We start from the raw sequence: 26,190 nt of genomic DNA, 5'->3' as shown, positions 1-26,190 counted from the left end.
GTAACCAAGTAAGTCAAGCCCAGGCTTCCTTTAAACAAAGTCGTCTTTTGTTCATTTAACATTCCATCAATCTGTGTATTGCACAGTAACTACTAGGAGTTAGTTTCCTTCCACATGAAATCATGCTCTGATTTGCTTCTCTTGGAAAAGGTTAAAAGGACCAATCCAGGCCAGCAAATCTTTTTTTTTTTTTTTTTTTTTAGGATTGAAGCAGGGGGTCTCTGCGGAGCTGAACCTCATTCATTTCAGCTCCGGGGACCCCCTACTTCAGGAAATACTTGCCTCTGAAGTATGGCTTCGGTAGCCACTCCGGCTGAGCAAATAGGGCTTTAAAGTTGAAAGCTGCCGCGTTACATGGGCCAATAGGAAGTCACACCAATGATGTCACGGCTTCCTATTGGCCCACAGATCTTTAAACACCAGCCATTATGTGATCCCTGGTAACCGAGGAGAGCTGCCACTGGCACCTACTTCGGAGGTAAGTATCTCGGGAAGCAGGGTGTCCCTGGAGCTGAAATTAATGGGGTTCAGCTCCGGAGACCACCTGCTTCAATCTTATATAAAAATAAGTTGCTAAAAAATTCACCGGCTTGGATTGTCGCTTTAAAGGAGAACTATCATGCAATCAAAGTGAAACGTATTTTAAGCTCCTTGTGGATAAAGACCTTCCCATCTCCTCGTGTAACAAAAAAGGTAGAAAATAAAAATTAGGCAATAAGTATGCAGCCATTCAAGGGAGGGTGTCAAATTTTGTACAATGATTGAATAAAGGCTCCTGCTATATAACCAATATACTGTACAGTACAGGTTGTAGCACATTTTAGAGATTTACCATTAGAGTTCTTCAACTGGCACGGATTTGAAGTAGGGGAACCTGGTTCAATTCCCAAAGTCGGCTCCTTGTGACCTTGGGCAAGTCACTTTATCTCCCTGTGCCTCAGGCACCAAAAACATAGATTGTAAGCTCCACGGGGCAGTGACCTGTGCCTGTAAAATGTCTCTGTAAAGCGCTATGTAATACTAGCAGCGCTATACAAGAACAAACAATTATTATTATCTATGAAAACCACTAATGTGTCTGCGTTAAAAGGTATCACAGCCTATAGGACCAATACGACTACTACACCATTGTATAAAAATTCCTTGTGTTGGTAATGTAGCTCAAAGCTATAATCAAACTGTTATACTCTGAGGTCTCTGGCCTTTCCCCACTGTAATTAAGAAAAACAAAGTGTTTTGGTGCGTACATTTGGACAGTAGCCAAAAAAAGCTGGTTGATAAATGTAGAGAGTAGCTCACACACTTCTGCATGTAGTGTAAAAACAAGGTAATAAAGGATTCAGTGACAGCTCATGGTTGGTATTATTACTTGTTATATCTCTAACAAATGTCAGGTAGACATTTAACTCAAAAGATACAGTAACTGGGACAAACAGCAAAGGCTGTGATATCAGGCAATGCATGAAATGACTAGACCCCATTTCTCTTAACATGTAAAAGTTGCAATAAAGTGAAATCACTCGTCCATTTACCACCTTTTTAACCATTGTATTGTATTGTATGTCTTTATTTATATAGCACCATTAATGTACATAGCGCTTCACAGTAGTAATACATGTGGTAATCAAATAAATAACAGATCATGGGAATAAGTGCTTTAGACATAGACATAACATTAAGGAAGAGGAGTCCCTGCCCCGAGGAGCTTACAATCTAATTGGTAGGTAGGGAGAACGTACAGAGACAGTAGGAGGGAGTTCTGGTAAGTGCGTCTGCAGGGGGCCAAGCTTTATGTATCATGTGTTCAGAATGTTCACAGTGCTATTCGTATGCTTTTTAAGCAAGTGTGTCTTAAGGTGGGTCTTAAAGGTGGATAGAGAGGGTGCTAGTCAGGTACTGAGGGGAAGGGCATTCCAGAGGTGTGGGGCAGTCAGTGAAAAAGGTTTAAGGCGGGAGAGGGCTTTAGATAAAAAGGGGGTAGAAAGAAGACATCCTTGAGCAGAACGCAAGAGTGCATAGCGAGAAATTAGGGCTGAGATGTAAGGAGGGGCAGAAGAGTGTAAAGCTTTAAAAGTGAGGAGAAGAATGGAGTGTGAGATGCGGGATTTGATTGGAAGCCAGGAGAGGGATTTCAGGAGGGGAGATGCTGAGACAGATCTAGGAAAGAATAGAGTGATTCTGGCAGCAGCATTTAGGATAGATTGTAGGGGAGACAGGTGAGAGGCAGGAAGGCCGGACAGCAGGAGGTTACAGTAATCAAAACGGGAGAGAATGAGGGCCTGAGTCAGAGTTTTAGCAGTCGAGCAACAGAGGAAAGGGCGTATCTTTGTTATATTGCGGAGGAAAAAGCGACAAGTTTTAGAAATGTTTTGAATGTGAGGGGCGAATGTGAGAGAGGAGTCGAGTGTGACCCCTAGGCAGCGTGCTTGGGCTACTGGGTGAATGATCGTAGTTCCAACAGTAATGTGGAAGGAGGTAGTAGGGCCAGGTTTGGGAGGAAGTATGAGGAGCTCTGTTTTAGCCATGTTGTTTTAAGGCGACGGAGGGCCATCCAGGATGATATAGCAGAGAGACATTCAGAAACTTTGGTCTGTATAGCAGGTGTAAGGTCGGGTGTTGAAAAGTATATTTGTGTGTCGTCAGCATAGAGGTGATATTTAAACGCAAAAGATGTTATTAGGTCACCTAGAGAGAGTGTGTACAGAGAAAAGAGAAGAGGTCCCAGGATAGAGCCCTGGGGTACCCCCACAGAGAGATCAATAGAGGAAGAGGAGGTGTTAGCAGAAGAGACACTGAAAGTACGATGGCAGAGGTAGGATGAAATCCAGGATAGAGCTTTGTTCCGAATACCAAGAGTATGGAGAATGTGAAGGAGAAGAGGGTGATCCACGGTATCAAATGCTGCAGAGAGGTCGAGTAATATGAGCAGAGTGTAATGACCTCTGTCTTTGGCAGCATAGAGGTCGTCAGTTATTTTAGTGAGGGCTGTTTCCATGGAGTGAGCAGTGCGGAAGCCAGATTGTAGAGGGTCTAGGAGAGAATAGGTGTTGAGAAAATGGAGCAAGCGAGAGAATACAAGACGTTCAAGGAGTTTTGAGGCAAAAGGCAGGAGGGAGACAGGTCGATAGTTAGAAAGACAGGTAGGGTCAAGCTTGTTGTTTTTGAGTAATGGTATGACTGTTGCATGTTTGAAGGAGGATGGAAAGGTTCCAGAGCAGAGGGAAGAGTTAAAAATGTGTGTGAGCGTAGGGATTATAGTAGGAGCAAGAGGTTTTAGGAGATGGGAGGGAATGGGGTCAAGAGGGCAAGTGGTAGAGGGAGAAGAGGCGATCAACAGCGACACATCCTCCTCTGAGACAGTGGAAAAAGAGTCAAGGAAGGCAGGAGGAGAGTTAGGAAGAGGTGTAGGATGGGAAGAAGAAACAGAGGGGATGTTCTGATGTATGGATTCCACCTTTTCCTTAAAATAGTCAGCAAAGTCCTGAGCGGAGATGGAGGAAGGAGAGGCAGCCGAGGGTGGTTTGAGTAGAGAATCAAAGACAGAGAACAGTCGGCGTGGGTTAGACTTGTGCTAGTTGATTAGTGCAGAAAAGTAGGCTTGTTTAGCCTGCGAGAGGGCAGAGTTGAAACAGGATAGCATAAATTTGTAGTGAAGGAAGTCTGCGGGAGTATGAGACTTCCTCCAGAGGCGTTCAGAGGAACGAGTGGAGGAACGCAGCATGCGTGTGTGGGAATTTAGCCAGGGTCTAGGGTTAGAAGGGCGAGTGCGGCAGAGAGAAAGTGGGGCATGTAGATCAAGAGAGGAGGACAAGACAGAGTTGTAGTTCCTGACCAGGTTGTCGGGGTCTGTAGCAGAGCTGAGAGAGGAGAGGGAGGAGTGTAAAGTGGACTCAAAGTCAGGTAAGTGAATAGAGCGCAGGTTTCTGCAGAACCGGGGTGTAGATGGAGGTGGAGAAGGGGAGAAGCGAGATAGAGAGAATGAGATGAGATGATGGTCAGAGAGAGGAAAAGGGGAAATGGAGAAATCGGAGAGAGAGAAGTTCTTAGTGAAAACCAAGTAGTGGCCATCGTTGTGGTTGTGGGTGCTGGCTACAGTCCACTGTTGAAGGCCAAAAGAAGAGGTTAGAGAAAGAAAGCGGGAAGCCCAAGGGAGAGAGGGGTCATCAATGTGGCAATTGAAGTCCCCAAGGAGAAGAACAGGGGAGTCTGAGGAGAGGAAGAAAGAGAGCCAGGATTCAAAGTGAGAGAGAAAGGCAGAAGGGGGATGAGTAGAGGTAGGTGGGCGATAGATGACCGCCACATGAACAGGGAGAGGAAAGAAAATCTGGACAGTGTGAGCCTCAAAGGAGGGAAAAGCAAGAGATGGAGGAATAGGAAGGGTTCGGTAACGACAGAGAGAGGAGAGCAGGAGCCCCACGCCTCCACCCCTGCCATCAGGGCGCGAAGTGTGGGAGAAGGAAAGGCCACCGTAGGAGAGGGCAGCTTCCAGAGCAGAGTCAGACTGAGTGAGCCAGGTATCAGTTATAGCAAATAGGAGCAGAGAGTGAGAGAGAAAGAAGTCATGTACAGAAATTTTTAATTGTTGTTTTATTTAAGATAAAAGTTGAGGTAATTAGGGCTAATTATGTCATATGACTTGAAAAAATATTTTTAATTTAAAACCGTTAACTCCTTTACCAGTTAACTCTGTGTTATCAGCGAGGAAAGGCAATCTGTGCAGGGTAATGTGTTTGGGCCCATATATAAGTGACTGGAATTTTTATAAGTGTACACCAAGCTGGTTTGGTTTCCCAAAATGATAGTGAAAGACTCCTGAATGACTGACCACTTAGCACGGGTCTCTAAGTGCTCCTGTGGGGACAATGAGTACAGTTTAATGGCTGTATGAGGAACTGTATCTAAGACAACCAACGGTTACCATCATTTGATAAGTTTCTCCTTTTCTCTCTGCCTGCGGCAGAGATGGGAGCCATAGGGAGTGTGCCGCAGAGTCTAACACACACACACACACACACACACTGTCCTGGAACAGTATGGTCTATTTCTGTTCCCCCCCTCTTCCTTTCTGCAGCTCTGCCTGCTAGACCTTTACAGTATTTGGATGTAAGTTTTCCCTGTAGCTATCACTCCTAGTGCAGGAGGGAATGGATACATTTAGATACTTCCCAATTCTCCAGCCTGCTAGAACTTGGTTGCCATGACAACCCCTTAATTCACCTGGCTAAATTGACTTTTCCATACTCCCCTGTCTGTTTTCACAGGTAGCTTAGCCCTGTCCCTATTCCTGTGTGACAAACATTACACACTTCCTTTTCTTATCCTGCAACTGAGTGAGTACTACCATTCTTTCTTACTCCCTTGCAAAGCAATCCGTTTGACCGTCCCTTGATACAGAAGCACTTCACATAGAGAAGCACTCTCTACCTACATTACAACATCCACAAGAACCTTTCATTTCTGTAACTCCCTCAATAAAGTTAAGAAAAGACAAAAAGGTCTTGTGCTTTCAAAGGGGGATGAGTTCAGCTATCTGGCCATACTTATATCTACAGTAGCATATACCCTGTGGCTACAGAATACACACACACACACACACACACACACACACACACACACACACACCTTGAAAGGATACTCTTCACTGTTTCGAATGTCCACCATAAGAAGCTTGGGCTTGCTGGATTTGTTCTTTTTGGAAATTGCTTTTAATTGACTGGACATGGTCAGCTCACATAAGTCTATCAGATCTTCTGCGGAGATTCGTGGGGATACCTCAGCCTTCAGCTCACTTAACTTGATGGGCTCTCGACTCTTAAAAGAAGACGGAAAGAGGATAATGTTAACAAGCTTAGAACATGATGTTATTCAAGATCCCACTCAGGACTGTTTGGTATCCGTGATTGGACTCTATATTTGGTCAGAATATATTCACTGAGTTATCTTATTAGAGGCGCCGGCTGTTTGTTTTTTATTGTTAAGTTCCTGCTTACACCTAGTTTTGTTGAGACAAAGTGATACCATGCTAGGCCACCCCTTCATCAGTACGATTTGAGTTATCCGATTATGCCATGTTCTCTTTAGATTTTTCTAGTAAAGTGTGTTAATTTGCGGGCCCAGTCAACTATTAATCTACAGTATGTAGTTCTGGGACCTTGACAAATGTGTACTTCTAGTACCAATGAAATAAACGTGATATCCTGCACTAGCATTGCCCCTTACAGTACTTGAATTTTTAATGGCATAATAGGACAGTACTATTTGCATGGCGGCCATTTAAATTATATTTGCATCATTCTGAATATGTTATTCTGACAGAAAGTTGCAGATGTCCATTGTTTTTGCATTGAGAGACACCCAGGAAACCACGCTTTTGGTTTCCAATCTTGCAATATAGAAAAGGGTGGGGGAGGGAGAAGTTAAATATACACAATCTACGTGTCTAAATAAAATAATATTTTTTATCCACTTAGCGGGATGGTTGAGTAACTTGTACTACTACTACTACAGCACTCTATGGCTTTGTAACTGGGTCGCGATTATGAACACTTTAGGTCAAGACATTGCGGATGCCTTTGCTGGCCTTGCAAAACTTCTTGTAATCCACAGAACTTTTGATGACTGAACAAGGCCACACATAGATCTTAAATGCGGCACTTTGCTTTACCAACCCCTGTGACTTACAGTAGTAACAAATGTGAAAACACTGGCAAAGGAATCGTTGAAGACTTTTGCATACAACAAATACTAAACAAACTTTCATAACATTTTTTTTTTATAATGTTACAGGCTAGGCCACACTGAGAAGCACCGCCTTGTTTCAATAATTGTTTACTTGTTATGCAGACTTTGCAGATGTATTTCTAAGGATCGAGAATAATACTGTTTCAGTCACAAAATGCCATATCTTTGTTCAACAGGCATTCAAATGAGTCCGTATCAATACTGTACAGTCCTGGGAACAATGTGAAGTCTGTTTTGAACATAATAGTACTTTATTCAATTTATGTAACATCATCATGTAGGGTGTAGCATACTCTTCCATTTACATGGCACGGCACAGTAATACGACCACGACACAAATACAATGAAGTGTTTTTTTTCAATGAAAATACAGTTATTATTCAGAATGACAGGATTAGAAGGAAGGGCATTACAAATCCCATAGACACGTCGCTTTCTAGGACAAACCTCTTCGCATATTGTACAACATAAATGATGTAGCTGCATGAAGGAAGATATGGGTTAAGTCAGGGGTGTCCAACTCCAGCGCTCAAGCCCCCCACAACAGTTCAGGTTTTCAGGATATCCCTGCTTCACGCAGGTGCCCCAATCAGAAGCTCAGTCGAAGACTGCACCACCTGTGCTGAAGGTGGGATATACTAAAAACCTGACCTGTTGGGGAGGCTTGAGGACTGGAGCTGCGCACCCCTGGGTTAAGTCATAATGGTTAACAAAATTAATCATTGGAACAAATCAGTGAAACGCTTTCTTTAGCATCAATTACATGGAAAGGGTATTAGTATGACCCCATCCATGATTCATGGATAACGTGAGAGCTGTACTGATAATTCCACAACATTTTAAACAATGGATGTAAATCGGGTATGCTATGTACATTTAAATGAAACCTAAATGCAGTTTAGACACCTAATACCTGTGTCACATGTTGCCTACTCACTATCACAACGTGTTACTGTGCTCCTATTGACGTACTTTGTATCATGTCTAGCAAACGAACGGGTATTACCACATTAACCCAACAAATGTAAAGCATTACAATCTTAGTGGACAGGATTAATAAAAGGCACTGGTAATGTGATAACATGGAGTCTCATAACATGAGATTCCTAGCAATCTTCCCGTAGGTGGGATAAAAACACTGAAAGACAATAAGTGAGATCTGAAAATCCCATACACGACGCATACGTGACTAGATAATAGGAGTTTTTAATCTTGCTAAATAACGGTTAATCTCACACCACTGATCTATAATGAGACAAACCAGTTAACCCGAGAAATACAAATCATCATGAGATGGTACCAGCTTTTAACGATATTCTGATTGTCACAATACTATTTAGCTGCATGGTTGTTCTGTTATCTGATAACATGCTCGGTATCCTAAATGTAACATGTCCAAAAAGACATAGCTTTCTGGAAAACAATGAAGCCAGAAACTTGTTTTTCTTGTCAGAAATCTACTTCTTTCATTATTTTTAAGTAAATAGGTTTTCTTTTTGTAAATGCAATAAATGGATTAATCAGCTTTAAAACACCATATTATAAATGCTCAGTACATCTTCTACTAAAATCAGACAGCCAGAGCAGTGTTTTTCAACCAGGGTTCCCTGGCATCCCTAAAGGGTTCCCTGCAATTTTCAGGTAATTTCAAAATGGTACCAAATACAGAAGAATTTAAAATGCATTGCGCTATAACAGAGTGTTGGGGTTCCTCGGAATGTCACAATATAATTATAGGGTTCCTTAACCAAAAAAAGGTTAAAGAAAACAATGCACTAGAGACTGATGATAAAATCCACTTTGGAGTTTATACATAAATCATTTCTGAGTTGAAATTGACATTAATCAAAAATGGATGAATATTTTAGTTATCTTCCTATGAAATCTAACTAGAACCACCACCTCCAAAGAGGTTCATCAATCACAGAAGAGCGCACCATGGACTAGGCTATAACTAATATATATTTATATGATCAACATTTCGGTCCCAGCATGTACCTTTATAAAGACCGATAATGAAACCGAAACATTGATCTTGTGAATAACTATCACTAATAGCATTACACCTGTGTGTGCCATCTTCTGTGCTTTGTGAATTTATACCAGTTATTACTGTACCTGGATCTTTGAGCACCCAGCAGTATTACAGGAATCGTGAATGCTCTCATTTCTACATTGACATATCTCTAAAGTGAGACAGAACAAAAATACTATTTAGGAGAATGAAGAAACGTACAGAAATTCTGTCCCACATACTAATTTCCTAACTAAATAAAACTTGTCAGTAGCCCTGAACAGCTGCGTTAGGGGCACTAAGCTATATTTCCAAATCCATTTAACCTACAATAAGCTATCAAAATAATGAGGATACCACATATACATAAGTACGGGATGATGGTAGTATTTCCTAGCTTACCATCAATGCCGAAATATTTTTCTGCTTTTGCTGAAAAAGACAACATGATTATAATCTTGCCCTTTCTGAACAGGTGACTGTTCCTTGAACAATGCATTATGTTTTCTCACAAAGCGTTACATTCCTCACGATTTCACATTGATCATGTTCAAATTTACAACCGGGGTTTTGGGATATATGTTTTACGGCGTGGAACTAAACAAAAACTTTGGCTAATGCATAACAAGGAAGCAAGATTAGTTTTCTTTAAACGTTTAAAATGATGATCTGGGAACTGAAAAATATATATATAATTTAATAATGCAGAATATTTCTCCCAATAAAATTTTTATTTTATTTTCCTGCAAAAAACAAACAAACAAAAAAAACAATAAAAGAACCAAAACGTAATTAGATTAAATTAAATTCTCTCCTACATGTATTCAGCCTCCTCACAGCACAGCAGCCTGAACTTGAGCTCTACTCGGAGTGGAAATATTGATCCAATAGAATTAGGAAACAGGGTAACATACAGTAAATTGGCAATTTCCTCCCCTCCTACATACATTTCTATAGAAAGAGGGCACTGATCACAGCAATCAATGTTCTCTTGGCTAATTGTTTCTGCTGCAATTACGCTACCGATGGTTATTTTGATTTCTCAATGTATCAAGACTTTCCTTAACAGTTTCCTGAATCAATGATAAGATTGCTGCACTCCTGATATAAAGGACGTCTCCCAGTTTAGGTAAAAAGTACTATAAACGGGAGATTGCTGCTTTAAGCGCCACTTAGCAATCCCTTCTGCTTTCTGAGTTTTATTTATTTATAACAACATTTATATAGCGTCCTTATCCAGGTCGCTGTACTTTAGTTAGTAAAGCTTGCTTGCTTAGTGGGCAAGGGTTGGGGTCAGGTGTCTGGACTTCTTCTCATTGGTGGCATGGTGATGGGTCTGACAGTGGAGGCAATTGGATCGATGAGGCAGGTGATTTTGGAGGGTTTTGGAGAGACTTTCGGAAGGTTTAGGTAGGGGTAAGTGTAGGGGAAATCATGGGCTTTAGGGATGGTGGGGTGAGGGAGGGGATGGGATAGGAGGTTAATGGTGGATCATGGAATGTGATGGTGAAAAGGTGAGTTTTGAGGTCTTCTGATAATTATGGAGGGGGCAGATCATGAGTCGTGGGGGAGCTTGAGTAAGTGGAGGGGGGTGAGTAAGGCAAATGATCAGAATCGAGAGGAGGCACAATCGGTTGGGGGAGGGGGCAGTGAGGGTTGTGGCAGTCAGGGAGCGAAGAGGCTAGGGGAAAGGGTGTAGTGAGAGAGGAGTGCTGAAAGGTAAGGGGGGGGGGGGTGTGACAGGGTGAATGAACGTCACCAGCTCTATGCCTGGCAGACGTATGTGTAGGTAAGCAGTGCAGCAGTGACGAGGTTAATTCTCAGCTGGGAAGCTCCTGACAATTAGTTTGGTCCCAGCTGCATAATCAAGGTGTTTTAAAACCCCCAGGCTGTACAGTACATACAGAGGCTGGCTGGTCAAGAGATAGTTTGTAGATACTAGGACACAGCGTTCCCAGTGTACCGTGCTCAACTGCAGGAAATCTTTAAATGTCCATTTGAAATAATGCCTCTCAATGAGGGAAACAGGGAGACACCACTCTCTACAGATATATATATATAAATGTGTCTCTGATTATATCTCCTAAAGTATGGGGGAACTGTATTATATTGTTGAGTGTCAGTAAAAAATCTCTGACCTCCCAGTAACACAGTATGTTGTATCCCCCCTGGAGAAAAGACAACAGTGAATGAATAACCAGCCGTAATAAACGGATGGGTGTACTCACAGTAGAGAGAAATCCTGTGTAGTGAGTCCCACGGCGTGCATCACGTTGAGAAAGCAGCAACAAGATATCCTCACGGAAAGAACGGAGCACAGCAATTGCAGTAAGAAGGGGGCTAGATACCGCTGTTAAAAATCCTTTATTCCATGGTAGACATCATGGCATGGGATATGTTAAAAGTCTCGAACGCGTTTCGGGCCGTCGCCCTTTGTCAACAAAGGGCGACGGCCCGAAACGCGTTCGAGACTTTTAACATATCCCGTGCCATGATGTCTACCATGGAATAAAGGATTTTTAACAGCGGTATCTAGCCCCCTTCTTACTGCAATTGCTGTGCTCCGTTCTTTCCGTGAGGATATCTTGTTGGTCAAGAGATAGGACTGAAACGCTGAAGTAGATTACTGCTATAAGGTCTGTCTTCCAAATGCATGTTTTGATGAACTCTCTGGGTTTTTGTATGCTGAAAAGAAGCTGTTTTGTTTTTGTGTGCTGTATTTTTAAGGCTCAATAAATAAGCCTTATCCAGAAACCTCGCGTGTGGTTGCATGTACCCTGCAACATATGGTGTCAGAAGTGCCGGGATTTTGAGAGGCCCCTGCAGTTAAATGGCCACACACACACACAAAAAAAACGGAAGAACTTTGAAAAGCGTTTCTGTGCTAGCACTCCCGACTACAGGCAGAGAGAGATGAAAGACTATTGCAGCAGCAAACCCAGCTCCTAATCCAGAACAGGAAGCACAGGATGAGCGGATGGCCAGGTTGCTGACTCAATCCCATGAGTCTGCAAGTCCAGAACTTGCGAACAAACACCGGGTTCTCCTGAGGAAAATGGCTCCAAACAAGGATCCAGAGGCTTTTCTACTGACGTTTGAAAGAGTTGCCGAAGCCCAGGGCTGGTCTGCAGATCGCTGGGCAACCGCTTTGGCTCTGCTCCTCATAGGAGAAGCCCAGGCCTCATATCAGGGCCTCCCAGCGGACCAGGCAATGGATTACAAACAAGTAAAAGCCGCCATACTGGATCGCTTAGGTCTGACCCCAGAGACCTACCGGCAGCAGTTCCGGAGCCTGAAGTTCACCGCTAAGATGAGACCCCGGGTCCTCGCTCAGCGGTTATTGGACTTGTGTACTCGCTGGATACAACCCGAGTAGCGCACTAAGGAGGCAATTCTTGAGCAAGTTGTTTTGGAACAATTCCTACAGGTAATACCCCCTTCCACACGCTCTTGGGTAAAACGCCATGCTGCTGAAACCCTAGCATTGGCGGTCCAACTCGTTGAGAACCTCATTGGAGCCGAAGAGCAGGCGAGTGTCCCTGACCCGACGGATCCGACTCCACCGGCGCTTGCGGATGCCCAAAGAGTGAGGTCAGACCAACGGGGAACCTAAGGCCCATCCATACGCAACCAAGTCATACGGAAGGAGCAGCCGTTCCAGCAAGGGAGGGGTTCAAATGCTGGTCCCTGCCGAGACCCTCATCTACTTCCTGATGTCGGCTCGTCGCCAAATGAGAGGAACTTCAGAGGAAATCGCACACAGGACCCATCGGAGGCCTGGTCTCCAGTATCCGGTCCCGCTGATCGGTATCCATGGCACCCTCCGACAAGGGAACCCTCTCCATGTTCGGACTGCGGAGAACAAGGCCACCGTCATGTGGACTGTCCACAGATGGATTGCTCCTTCAGCAGGACAGTCGCCTCGGCCTTCCCCAGAGAAAGTGGCAAGCCCTGGCTACTTCCAGTCCAGATTGGTGGTAAAACCATCCAGGCCCTTATAGATTCAGGCTCTGGAAAAACACTGGTGTTCCGGGAACTGTTACCGCCTGACATGCTTTCCTTTGACCCCCCATGGAGTATAGAGTGTATACACGGCGATGTAAAATGGTATCCGACGGCCAAAACCCTGCTACAGGTGAAAGGTCAGGAGGCCAGGATCAAAGTAGGAGTCGCTCCTTGCCTCCCTGCCCCCGTTTTGCTTTCTTTTCAAACCTAATGGCTCTAGTCTCTCAGGAGGAGCATCATTCTCGGACTCAGGAGAAACCTGGTAAACTGTTCCCCTTTTCGGCAGACCTGTTCCCCAGTAGACACCGGATTCCAAGGTCTCGGAGGCAAAGACGCTGTGAAAAACAGGACTGGTTGCAGAAATCTGGGACTCAAGGTGGCCATACTAATAGGCATAAGTCACAAGTCATGACTGGGGATGGCCAGAAAGAGGGAGAGGTAGGCCATGGGGATTTACCAGAGCTATGTCTCCCTGATTTTCGCCAGAGGAAGAGGGAAGACCCAGTCCTGGCCAAACAATATGATAAAGTGGTAAAGATTGATGACCAGATATTGAATGCACAAGGGATAATGGTGTTCCCTCATTTTGAATTGTCGAATGATATCCTGTATAGGGTGAACAAGCAGACACAAACAGGGGAGGTCATCAGACAAATATTGGTTCCCAAGGCATTTGTTAAAACGGTCTTCACCCTAGCCCATACTGTCCCTTGAGGTGGTCACCTGGGTAGAGATAAAACCTTGGACCATATTTCGTTCCGCTTCTATTGGCCAGGGATGCATAGTGACATCGCTAAGTTATGTGCGGTATGTCCTGAGTGCCAGCTAACTAGTCCGAAGGGACAATAACCAGCCCCCTTTGTTCCCCTACCCTTGGTGTCCGTTCCCTTTGAGGATTGGTGTAGACTTGGTAGGACCTCTGGATACTTTTGCGAAAGGACACAGGTTTATTCTCGTAATAGTCGACTATGCAATAAGATATCCTGAGGCGTTCCCCCTGAGGACAGCAACGGCGAAGCAAGTAGCCAACAAATTGTTGGAGCTGTTCTCCCGGGTTGGACTTCCCCAGGTTAGTTGACAAACCAAGGTACAAATTTTATGGCTAAACTGATGCAGGATGTCTTAAAATTACTAGAGGTCAAGTCTGTTCGGACATCTTTCTACCATCCACAGACTGACTGATTGGTGGAAAGATTTAACCAAACTCTAAAAGGGATGCTGAGGAAATTTGTAGATTCAGAGAAGAGAGCCTGGGATGAACTTCTCCCTTTTCTGCTGTTTGCAGTGCGGGAAGGTCCCCAGGCCTCCACGGGATTATCTCCATTTGAACTGCTGTATGGCCGCCAACCCCGGGGTATACTAGACCTCCTAAAGGAGTCCTGGGAGGACCAGCGGTCCCCTTCTAAGAATACCCTGCAATATGTACTAAACCTTAGGAAGCGCCTAGATGTGGTCGGCCATTTTGCTAGGGAGAATCTTAGATCAGCCAAGGACACTCAGGAGAGACATTACAATCAGAATGCTCGCATGAGAGTGTTTCACCCGGGAGACCAGGTGTTGTTATTATTACCCAGTTATGAGAGTAAACTCCTAGCCAAATGGCAGGGCCCATTTGAAGTACTCCGCCGCACGGGTGATGTGGATTACGAGATCGCTCAACCAGGGTCCAGGAAGGGTAAACAAATTTACCGTTGTGAACTTGCTGAAACCCTGGAAGGTGCAGTGGTCTCTATTCATCCATCCGATGGAGGAGGAAACGGACCTGGGTCCTCAGCCCCCACGGGAGAACATCTTGGGCGACGATAAAATCCCAATGGGTAGACAATTGTCCTCTGAATAAAAAGGGGACTTGTTAGAAATAATTACACAATTCAATGATGTTTTTTCTGATTTACCAGGGCAAACTAATTTAGTTTCACATGTGATAGAGACAGCACCTGGGGTAAAAGTACGTTCTCGTCCTTACAGGTCGCCTGAAAGCCGTAAGGCCCTGGTAGAGAAGGAGGTACAAGAAATGTTACATTTAGGCGTGATTGAGGAATCATGCAGTGAGTGGTGTAGTCCACTAGTTATGGTCCCTAAACCCGATGGGAAGGTAAGATTTTGTGTGGACCTCCGAAAGGTCAATGCGGTATCCAAGTTTGACGCATATCCGATGCCAAGGGTGGACGAGTTAATTGACGCCCTTGGTAACACGGAATATATATCCACGCTGGACTTAACAAAAGGATACTGGCAAATACCTTTTGAGGAAAAGTCCAAGTGCAAAACAGCCTTTGCCACTCCCATGGGTTTATACCAGTTTGTGACAATGCCATTTGGACTGTATGTAGCCCCAGCCACATTTCAGAGGCTCATGGATAAAGTACTGAGACCTCATAGGGCTTATGCCGCGGCCTACCTAGATGACATTGTCATTTATAGTAAACACTGGCGGGCCCATCTAAATAGGCTGAAAGCGGTCCTCAAGTCGCTAAGAGAGGCAGGGCTCACAGCCAACCCTAAGAAATGTGCCTTAGGTAAGGCGGAAACCAAGTACCTGGGGTATGCAGTGGGTGGTGGAAAAGTAAGGCCACTAGCCGATAATGTAGCTGCCCTGAAAGAAGTTCCGACCCCCCCTAACAAAAACGCAGGTACGCTCCCTGTTGGGTTTAGCAGGGTACTATCGGAGGTTCATCCCCAACTACTCGGAAGTTGTAGCCCCACTAACAGACCTCACAAAAAAGTGTGCCGCTACACAAGTGGTATGGTCAAGGGAGTGCCAGAGAGCCTTTGAGGAGGTAAAAAGGTGTCTATCAGAGTGTCCATTCCTTAGAAGCCCAGACTTCGATAAGCCTTTTATTGTACAAACCAATGCCTCAGAGATAGGGCTAGGGGCAGTGCTCTCGCAACAGTTTGAGGGAGTGGAACACCTGATCCTTTTTCTGAGTAGGAAATTGTTACACACAAAAAGGAGGGGGGAGCGCCCGCACAGCTAAAGAGTATAGGAGTGAGGTGCTCTCTAGGTACGATACAATGGCATAAACTAGAAGAAAAAGGAAACCTAGTCAGTGAGCACTCAGTCACAGAATGGGTAATGTGATTGTATTAAAAACATTTTATTGTCATCAATAAATATAAAATAAAGGGATTTAAAATAAACAGCATACAAACGTAACTGTAATCAAAATAACATAGCTTTTATAGCAATGTTGATAATGCATATGGAAGATATGACAATTGGTCAAAATCTTATGCTGTACATAACAGCCTAATAGGAATAGGGGTTAATATTATTCACTGCTGTATATTAACTGCCTTAGTGGCCAGTGATATATGTGGGTAAGATAGACCCAACTAGCTAAATATACAAAAACTGGCCTACTGATACCCTAACTAAAGATAAGTACAGGTAATCCTCAAAAAATAGGAAGAGGTGATACAGCAAGGGTGCACCTTGCAGAGACTATCCCTTTGTGGGGGCACGTAGCCACTATTCCGTCAGTAGGGATAGACTACTGCATAAGGTAATTGTGACGAGGCAGTTAATACATATAGAGATCAAGAGGGATACGTAAAGATCACCTATATGAAAAGGACAATAGGTGTCTTACATATAATCGTATCCCTGTATGAGAAATGAGTGTCAACTACTTGTATAAATGGCACAGTAGCCCGATCTAAATGAGCAGCTGTGCAGTGAGTTGGGTATTACCATCACCCGACCGATCACAGAAGCACAGCAGCCCGATGTGCATGTGCTGCAATGCTGTGAGGCTAGCGGTGAGTTATATCCAATCACCTGACCCTTCACAGCAATACAGTAACCCTATGTGAGTAAAGCTGCTGTGTTGATGGTGATATTAATCCAATCACCCGACTGGTCACAGTAATGTAGTAGCCCAATGTAATAGGCTGCTATGCTGTGAGATTGATGGCGATTTGTGTCCGATCACCCAATCAATCCCAAATGACTGTTTGTGCAGATCCTCAGTGAATAGATAATGCCGTGAATAGACCGACTAAACGGCTTCCTGCACAGACCACAGGGATAGCTACACAAGAAATGAACACAGCTGCAATCGTGGCAAAGTAAGTAACTATATCATGTGCTCAATTCCAGCGCAGCCAGAGCCAAGAGGGTAATATACACTGACACTAAACTTATACATGCATTATCCCCTACATCAGCACTGATCATATTATATCAATGCTGATGTGCTCGAGGGCATGCTTAAAGTAATAAGCAATGAGAAATAGAAGTCCCATGTTACAAGAGAGAGCCTGCGATGTAGAATAGCTACACACAGGATCGTGATGTAGCTATAGTAAGATAAAACGCCGGGACTCCGCAACTTAGATTGAATATCAGTTGATGTTGCGGCCGCAATGATAGCGTCCCGCGTGTGTGGGGGAGTGTGGCTAATGCGCACGTTTCACGTAAGAACGCTTCTTCAGGGCAGGTAACTAATAGGGGTAAATTGTTCCCAAGGGAAAAAAACGACTCAGTAATTCTGAAGGAGTGTCTCGCAGTAAAGTGGGCAATCGAGGCCTTGAGGCACTACCTGGCGGGAGTCCATTTTACATTGCTAAACATGCTCCATTAAAATGGTTAAATACTATGAAAGACTCCAATGCTAGGTTGACCAGGTGGTCCCTCCAAACCTTTTCGTTTGAGATTCAGCACAGGCCTGGAAAAGAAAATGCCAATGCTGATTTTTTTTCTAGAGAAGGGGTGGATGGTCGGGCTTCAGCCGTGCATTGCCCCAGCCACACACTAACAGGGGAGGAATGTGACAGGGTGAATGAACGTCACCAGCTCTATGCCTGGCAGACGTATGTGTAGGTAAGCAGTGCAGCAGTGACGAGGTTAATTTTCAGCTGGGAAGCTCCTGACAATTAGTTTGGTCCCAGCTGCATAATCAAGGTGTTTTAAAACCCCACAGAGGCTGGCTGGTCAAGAGATAGGACTGAAATGCTGAAGTAGATTACTGCTATAAGGTCTGTCTTCCAAATGCATGTTTTGATGAACTCTCTGGGTTTTTGTATGCTGAAAAGAAGCTAGTTTTTTTTGTATGCTGAATAGAAGCGGTTTTATTTTTGTGTGCTGTATGTTTAAGGCTCAATAAATAAGCCTTATCCAGAAACCCTGCGTGTGGTTGCATGTACCTTGCAATAGGGGGCAAGACCATGGAGAGATGTGTAGACCAGGGTGAGGAATTTGAAGAGGGAACACTGTTGAATGGGTAGCCAGTGAAGTTGGGAGAGGAGAGGGGTGGTGTGGGCAGAGCGGGGGAAATCGAGAAGTGTACGGGCTGCACCGTTTTCGATTTGATTTTGCAACGGAAGTCAAAAAATTACGGCAAAGCTCTGACCAGCCTGCGTTATCCCAACACCTCCAGCCAGCAATGTTATAATATATAATGCATAATGCATAATTTGGCTCAATAATCCGTATCTTTTCGAACCACGTGGAATTTCCAGGCCTCCAACTGGTCGCCTTTTTAGGGCTGAAGGAGTAACTTGTGACCTCTGCCAAGTCACTTTATCTCCATTCATTTACCTGAAGAAGGCAACAGTGTCCTTTTGCTGTGTCACTATATACTCCCCACCTCCTCATTTCACCTTGAGTGTGAAATGTATATGCAAATGTTCAGGGGTTAATGCCACTTAACTCTAGTGATTTTATTTGAAACAAAGAGAAACTGTACAAGTTACAGTATAAGCTGTTTTCAAGTATTGTGCTGCCTATCTCATCTCCTGACTCCTATAACTACTCCCCTCTCACTGGCATGAGCAGATCGAAATTGAAGCAAGGCACCTTTAATACATTAGGGCAGGGGAGCGCAATTTCCCCCCCCCCCCCTCCTTTGCTAATGTGCGTGCATGTGCTGCATGCTTTTTGTATGTGTAGCCCCGGTGCCCTCCGGCTCCCAGAGACCCCCCTCACGAATTGCCGAGCGGTCGCGGGTGCCGCCGGAGGCAGCGACGGACCCGCCGGCACAACACGAAGGTGGGGGCCAGTGCAGGGAGCGCTCCGAGTGCTCAGAGTCCCGGCGGCTGTAGGGTGGAGAGTTTTGGGCACTTTTTTACTAGGCTAATTTATTTGAGTTATGTAACCACTACCAGTGTCATAATGCAAGGCCAGAAACCATCCTCACACTGATGAAACCCAAAAGGTCTAAAAAGCTGTCTGAGTACGTTTTCTGGCCATAAACTTCTTTAACTCAGGCTTTGCTGTACAATTTGTGTAAAAGTGCAGAATAAGCTTAAAGGGGTCCACATAAAAGTGGATAAGAAGCAAAAAGTGATATCCTATGAGTGGTCATTTTTATATCAGTACCCACTATCCCTGGCTGCAGTATAAGCATTGTATGCCAAGTGATTATGCCAGTGGTTTCCATCTCTTTTTTTTGGCTAAAGAACCCTATAATTATATTGTGAAATTCTGCAGAACCCCAACCCTCTCTAATAGAGTCTGAGATCAGGTGCATTGTAAGGAACCCCAACTCTCTCTAATAGCGCGTCTGAGATCAGATACATTGTAAGGACCCCAACCCTCTCTAATAGAGTCTGAGATCAGGTGCATTGTAAGGAACCCCAACCCTCTCTAATAGTGTGTCTGAGATCAGATACATTGTAAGGAACTCCAACCATCTCTAATAGCGCGTCTGAGATCAGATACATTGTAAGGAACCCCAGCCCTCTCTAATAGCGCGTCTGAGATCAGATGCATTGTAAATTCTTCTGCATTTGGTACAATTGTCAAATGACCTGAAAATGGCAGGGAACCCTTTAGGGATACCCGGGGACCCCAAGGTTTGCTAGGAACCCCTCTTCAAAAACACTGAATTATGCGGTAAGGGGAACTGTCTGAGACATGAAAGTGTTCATTAGCATTTACCATTGCTAGCAATCTTATGATTAGCTTTGCTCCAAATAGGCAGCTAGGAGACTGATAAATAGACCCCATTGACTCGAAATTATACAGTTACAATAATGCACTGTGCCTCAATTTTTGGAACCACGAACGAGTTTACAAACATTGATACATATGGCCCTAAATCAATACAATGGACAGGAGAGTCTGAGCTCCATTCAGGATGGGCCATAGACCCAGGTTTGAACTCAGGCTAATGTAAAGATAGTATCTGGCTTTATTGAATGCAGGAATCTATTCACCTTCACAAAAACCTCCTGCAACGTAATGACTGCTTTCCTATTGAAATACTATTTAGATAACACATGTTTGTCAGAGTATGCTGCTCTGTTTTTATTTAGAGTTGGGTACAATGTCGTTTCCTTAAACATGACTCTCATGAACAACACAACTCGCTTCACATTCCTTGATCTTCATATACCATTAGGAGGAGATACTGCAAAACATAATGAGTTTAATTCTCCTGCCCTATCGGCATGAAAACACAAAGGCGAATAAGCCTCTTATTTTAATATTAGTAATCAAAGCTACCTCAGCATCCTGAAATTAAAAGCTAAGCTACCGGAAGATTAAAGCGTTCCAGCATCATCAGGCGGCAAGCACACACAATTAAAGCTGGTCATCTCATTTTCCATCAGTCTATAATCTCTTGTTGGCATTTCAGTCGAGCTTTCATGTAAAGTCAAATATTTGTGAGTGTCTTTTTATACTCCTGCGCCTCTGTCATTTGTCAAAGGCATTGCTAATTTCTGACCATGCTGCAGTACATGCAGTACGCAATGAAAGGATCCAGACTAATTCAGCATTATTAATTAAGTAGATGACCTGCATACTTACTTAGCAGCAATATATTTAAATATAAGCATGTGTCCAAAATCAACAAATAGGAAATCTCACCCAATAGTATACCAAATTGTGGATTTTGGATTTATGCTTTGACCAGGACGTACTCCTTAAAGGAGCAATTCATGCATTTTTTAAAATGATCCATCTATATATATATATTTATTTGTGTTAAAACCAGCATTCAGGCAGCACCAACTAGACTTTATTTACCCTATCATTTCTGCGCAGTTGATATTCTGATATTCTCTTCACAGTATATATATATATATATGTGTGAAGACAATATCAACTGCGCAGAAACGACAGGGTAAATAAAGTCTTGTTGGTGCTGCCTGAATGCTGGTTTTAACACAAAAACCTGGATATCTATGCAAAGAAAGGCATTTGGCGCAGAAACATGACAGGGTCTAAAATTATATAGAACCTAATGGACAATGGGATAATAGTAAATACCAATAGTAGATCAAATAGTCCTTGGACAAATAAATAGACACTAGAGAGTCTCAATGTAACTGGAACTAGAAACAATGTAGTGTACAATGTGTAAGAAAAAAGTTTGCAATGTAGCAAATGGTAAAAAATGTAGACAAATAAAGGAATTGATCTTGTGTCTTCTTAGTGTCTCTTATTACTTAATGTCACAATATTGGAAAGTAAAGCTGGTATCTGTGGCTTGTGCTGAAAAGGAGATTTGCCGTCACCTCTGTTATGGACTACTCCTGACTCCCAGTGGTATGGGGGACCTTCACGCTGATGGGACCGTGTCACTTGTCCACTTTGCTGATAGAATTCAGCTTCTCAGCGCCTCGGTTCTGTCGCCAAGTCGTCCCTTCTCGTACCGGCATTTTTCCAATCAATGAGGTAAAAACGATACCATATATTTATACCTGTGTCTATATTTTGATTGGTTGATAGAAAGATTGTTGGACCAATCATGACACTAATGAGTATATAAACACAGGAAGAAATATCTATTGTATACAAATTGGGATAAAGTATATCCAGTATGTACAAATTCTAGGATTGACCTCATTATACCTCTGATGAAGTCTGATAAGGACAAAACGCGTAGGGTGCTTTGAGCATACCCCTGTGTACATTGTATATGCCTTGTTATATGTAAAACTTTACAATACAAGTTTGAAGGAAGTGTTTGGAGTCAGTGACGCAGGCAAATAGGAAGCGGAACCTGATGACGTCACAGCTTCCTATTGGCCAGTAGGGCGTGGGAGCTTTGAAAATCCGCCATTACACGACCCCTGCTAGCAGAGCAGCTAACGGCACCCACTACGGAAGGTAAGAATCTCCAGAAGCAGCGGGTCCCTGGAGCTGAAATGAATGGAGGTCAGCTACAGAGATGCCCTGGTTCAATCCCATGTTAAAAATAAAACAATTTGTCTGTGTAGATTGCCTCTTTAAGACTCAGGCTCTCTGCGCTCCCCCGCATCCCCCCCGCGTATCACCAGATGAGCCATCGATTGGAAGACACCAACTATTTTTAAACTGTTGAAGTCTTCCACAGATATGCCAGGGAGAAGTGATGAAGTTCAACTCGTGAGACAATATAAATATTTATTAGTATATAACCTACCATTTAGGGGGTTACCTAATGAAGATGGATTGGCTTATGTTTTGGCCAATCTATGTAATTACTCTCTTGACCAAAAAAATATGAAGGGGTTAGTAATATTGTATTGCAGCCTTTATGCAGCACGTTCAAGAAGAGATAAGAAATAGTTAATGTAAATGGGAAAATGTTATGCAGCAAGTGAAAGAAAGATTGTTAGGTACAGTATTACAAGAGTTTCCCAAATTGTGGGATTCAGGTACAAATATAACAAAAACACTTTGAGTCCACCTATGTCTTAGATTTCCTGAACTCGTCTCAGCAGACTACTGTATAATGCTTGGACCATGCCTTGCAAATGTATTTACTACACCCGTAAAAAACTAATTCACTTTGTAATATCACTCCTATAAACATGTATGGATTGTTATTATTAATGTATTATTATTATTATGGATTCTCTTAATTGCATTGTTTCTCTTTGTTGCATTCAAGTACGTGGTGGAAAACAAGATTCATCTCTAAATGTATCCTTCCTAGTAAAATATGCTATACATGAATACCTGTAAGTACTCTTTGGTTTCTAAATCTTTCGCTTGCTGCCTTAACCCTTGATTAAGGAAGTAGACTGACAACATTGACGTATTTTTCACTGATTTGTAAGAGAATGGTATAGGCATACATTATACCTCAAGTGTTTGTGTTTTTATGGAGACCCTTCAAAAATGATTTTTTTTGGGCTCAAAGTGTTTTGGGGGATTTAACTGGAGAGAAATGTGTTGTTATTCTGCACTATTATATTGCATTTATTATGAACCAATAGAATACCAGGACAAGAAAGTAAAAAAGCCTATAGATTCATTTCTGGAAATTGGAGAAGGCAATCCAGAATGCAACAATAACTCCACTTGACCACTCACAACTACCTAATTCAATCACTGCCAGGGAAGGTTAGTGTTAAAACATTTCTTGTAATCTGCAGTTTGTAGAATCAAAAATGTAATTTCTACATATGCAACAATGCCTTTAAGGCAAACTGAAGTCTTAAAAACACACAGAAGACACTACGCTCTCCATACAGAAACCATGATGACTCAAGGGGCTTGAGCGACCCTCAGTGGTTATTCACCTGTGTTCCCTATAAATTGAAGTCTTAGCATGTTTATTTTTTAGTGCAATACTGTGTTGGATGTTTTTACATTAAAAAAACAAATCATTAACTTCCTAACTAATCCCACATAACGCCTTTAAGTAAAAGTTTGCAGCACCTATAGGAGAGCACCCCCCAACCCAAACAAAAAAAAGAGGGTGAAAAAAAGGGGGCAAATAAATTAATAAACAAAACGATTGCAATACTGTGATCTCTTAAAGGGGAATATGTATCAACCATAAGAAAGAAATGTATGCACAGGAGAGCCTAAATAGAGCATGCTAGGATGTCTTCTTGAGACCCATGCTCCGTAATACACCGGGCTTCATTCTAAGCTCATGACAGCAAGTTTGCCCTGACTAACATTCTAAACATAAACCATACTGCACCGACACACTTTATTCGAGCAAATACCCAGTATGTACCTGGCAGATACCTGGAATGCGCCGCTCCTCACCTCTGACAAGCCCCGTTGTGTTTGCCTTCCCAGCCTGGGTTCATGCCTGGCTGACGGGCGGCTAATCTGTTAAATGATAATGATTAGGATTTAATAGGCTGCAATGCTTCGCGTGTCTACCAGATGGCATAAATTCATGAATTGTAATGCAGTATATATATATATACTGTGCAGTATTGCAGCCAGCGGGAATAAAATGCTTCAATCCCTGCCTAGAAAATACCTCAATGCACTCGGGCAGAAAACAGTCACAAACCTCAATACACCCGGGTATACCCGAATTCGTCGGACTAGCCGAGCTCGAATAAAGTGTGTCGCCAGTGTATCACAAGCAAGTCCCACCTACCATGGCTTCGAAAACTGTTAGAACCATCAAAAAGAAAAAGAACCAGAGTGAGTTACAAGAATACATTAAAAAACCCGGTCGGCCATACCCACACCAGGTGGAGTTGGAAGATGATCCCTCCCTGGAATACTTAGACTCTCGACCGGGTGTGGAGATCGAAACTCTCTCCACAAAGAACAACTTACTTACCCTCTTCAATAAAATTGAATCCCTAATGCAAGCAGCAGTGAAGGATCTTAAGGAGGAGATATCTTCCCTTGGGGAACACACTAGCTCTTAGAATCTAAGGTTGACGCTACAATTACCCTGAAAATCCCTTATGGGCGCCGAACTCAAAGAAGTAAAGTCCCAACTCTTAGGCCTTGGCCATGTTTAGCGCTTGCAGGCGGAACCGTGCTGACGCGCCCCCCCGCTCAGCACTGAGCCCCTACAGCCGCAATTAGAGCGGCTTTATTAGGGGCTCACCTGCGCTTCCGCAAGCGCGCGGAAGCGCAGGTTTTAGGGGAATTTAAAATTCCCCCGCTTGCCGGCGCGACAGGCCGGTCACGTGAGCGGTTCGCCCAATGAGGACGAACCAGCTCCGTGACGTCACTGGCCCGCCCCCGGGCCAGTGACGCGCCCGCCCCCGGCCAGTGACGCGCCCGCCCCCTGACGGCCCGCTGACAGCGTGTGCGGTAAGCAACCGCAAGGCCCTGGAAAGCACCCGCTTTCCCTGCGCCTCAGCACGCCAGCAGGGAGCCTGGCCGAGGCCCAAGACATCAAAGACAGACAGGAAGATGCCGAGAACAGGGGTCGCAGTAACAATCTCTGGATTCGGGCGATCCCGGAATCTGAAACGGATATCGAGGGGTTCATGGCCAACATCAGCTATTCCAGATTTTACCAAGGAGTCTCTTACCCTCGACAGATGCCACAGAGCCCTAGTAACAAGACCCAAGCTAGGAGACAGACCAAGAGACGTGGTGTTGAGATTCCGTTAATTTAAAACAAAGGAGGCTTTCAACACGGCGATAAGACACTCCAGGGATCTGAAGTTCCAAAGCATCCCCCTACAGGTCTACGCTGACCTGCCGCATTCCACACTCGCCAAAAGAAGGAATTTCTGTGAGGTAATGGTGACATTAAGAGATTGCAACGTTAAATATAGATGGACATTTCCTTTTGGGCTCATGGTAGTCAAAAATGGGAGACCCCAGACACTCTAGAACCCGGGCGATGGCGTAGCCTTCCGCAACCACCTGGGCCTGGGTTCCTCTCGACTTGCGTCGGGAGTTGGGAGCCCACCGGCTCTGGACCAATCTTTGAACACAGTTCCCTCGGGAAGATCTTCCTGCCCGAATGCCTCAGTAAAACAGCCAACCGCCAACGGAATCAAACCCTGAGCTAAGCAGCAGGTACAGATTTCGGAATGCGGTCCTTCCCCCTCACCAGGCAGCACTCCGAGACATTTGACTCATGACCCCCATTACCCATGAATCAAGATCTATGTGAGGTCTTCTGGACAGATCAGACCTTGTTAAGAACGGAGTAAAGCTGAGCGCCCAAAAGCTAGAGGTGGAGGGGCTCCTGATCTGGAGAGTCCTGAAGGTTTAGGGTAAAAAAAATAATTCGTAAAAGTACAATATGCTGAATTGTCAAATTATGTTTTCTGGGTCTAGTTCATATGAGGTTGTATCCGAAAGCTTGGTTCTGCGAGAGCAAATGCAAAATTATTAATGTTGATATATTATATTTTCAGGTTCAAGTTAATATAAGGCTACGAATGGCTTTCAGCACATAGTACGAATGATCTTTTTACGCTAAACCTTCAGGACTCTTCAGATCAGGAGACCCTCTACCCCCAGCTTTTGGGCACTCAGCCTTACTCAACTCTTAACAAGGTCCGATCTGTCCAGAAGACCTCACATAGATCTTGATTTACGGGTAATGAGAGTCAAAAGTCTTGGAGTGCTGCCTGGTGGGGGGGAGGAAGGGCCTCATTCCAAAATCCGGACCTGCTACTTAGCTCACGGTTTGGTTCCATTGGCGGGTGTCTGTTTCACCGAGGCGTTCAGGCGGGAAGATCTTCCCGAGGGAACCGTGGTCCAAGAAGGTTCCAGAACCGGTGGGCTCCTTCCTCCCGGCACAAGTCTAGAGGGAGAGGGA

General features: G+C 43.9%; 1 protein-coding gene across 3 annotated transcripts in view; it reads right to left on the bottom strand.

Annotated features, from left to right (window-relative positions):
* TBCK (TBC1 domain containing kinase) overlaps positions 1-26,190 on the bottom strand; it is a 245,872-nt gene that overhangs the window by 53,074 nt on the left and 166,608 nt on the right. For 2 of the 3 annotated variants that reach the window (XM_075608520.1, XM_075608529.1), the window contains exon 24: positions 5,636-5,811. In XM_075608520.1, coding sequence (XP_075464635.1) covers positions 5,636-5,811 — 176 coding nt within the window. Of the gene's footprint in view, positions 1-5,622; positions 5,812-26,190 lie in introns of all 3 variants that reach the window. The other variant, XM_075608538.1, reaches the window with a different exon arrangement.

This window comes from Ascaphus truei, chromosome 1, assembly GCF_040206685.1.
Source record: "Ascaphus truei isolate aAscTru1 chromosome 1, aAscTru1.hap1, whole genome shotgun sequence".
In the NCBI taxonomy this organism is placed as follows: domain Eukaryota; kingdom Metazoa; phylum Chordata; class Amphibia; order Anura; family Ascaphidae; genus Ascaphus; species Ascaphus truei.
This window is presented reverse-complemented; position numbering and strand designations above follow the sequence as displayed.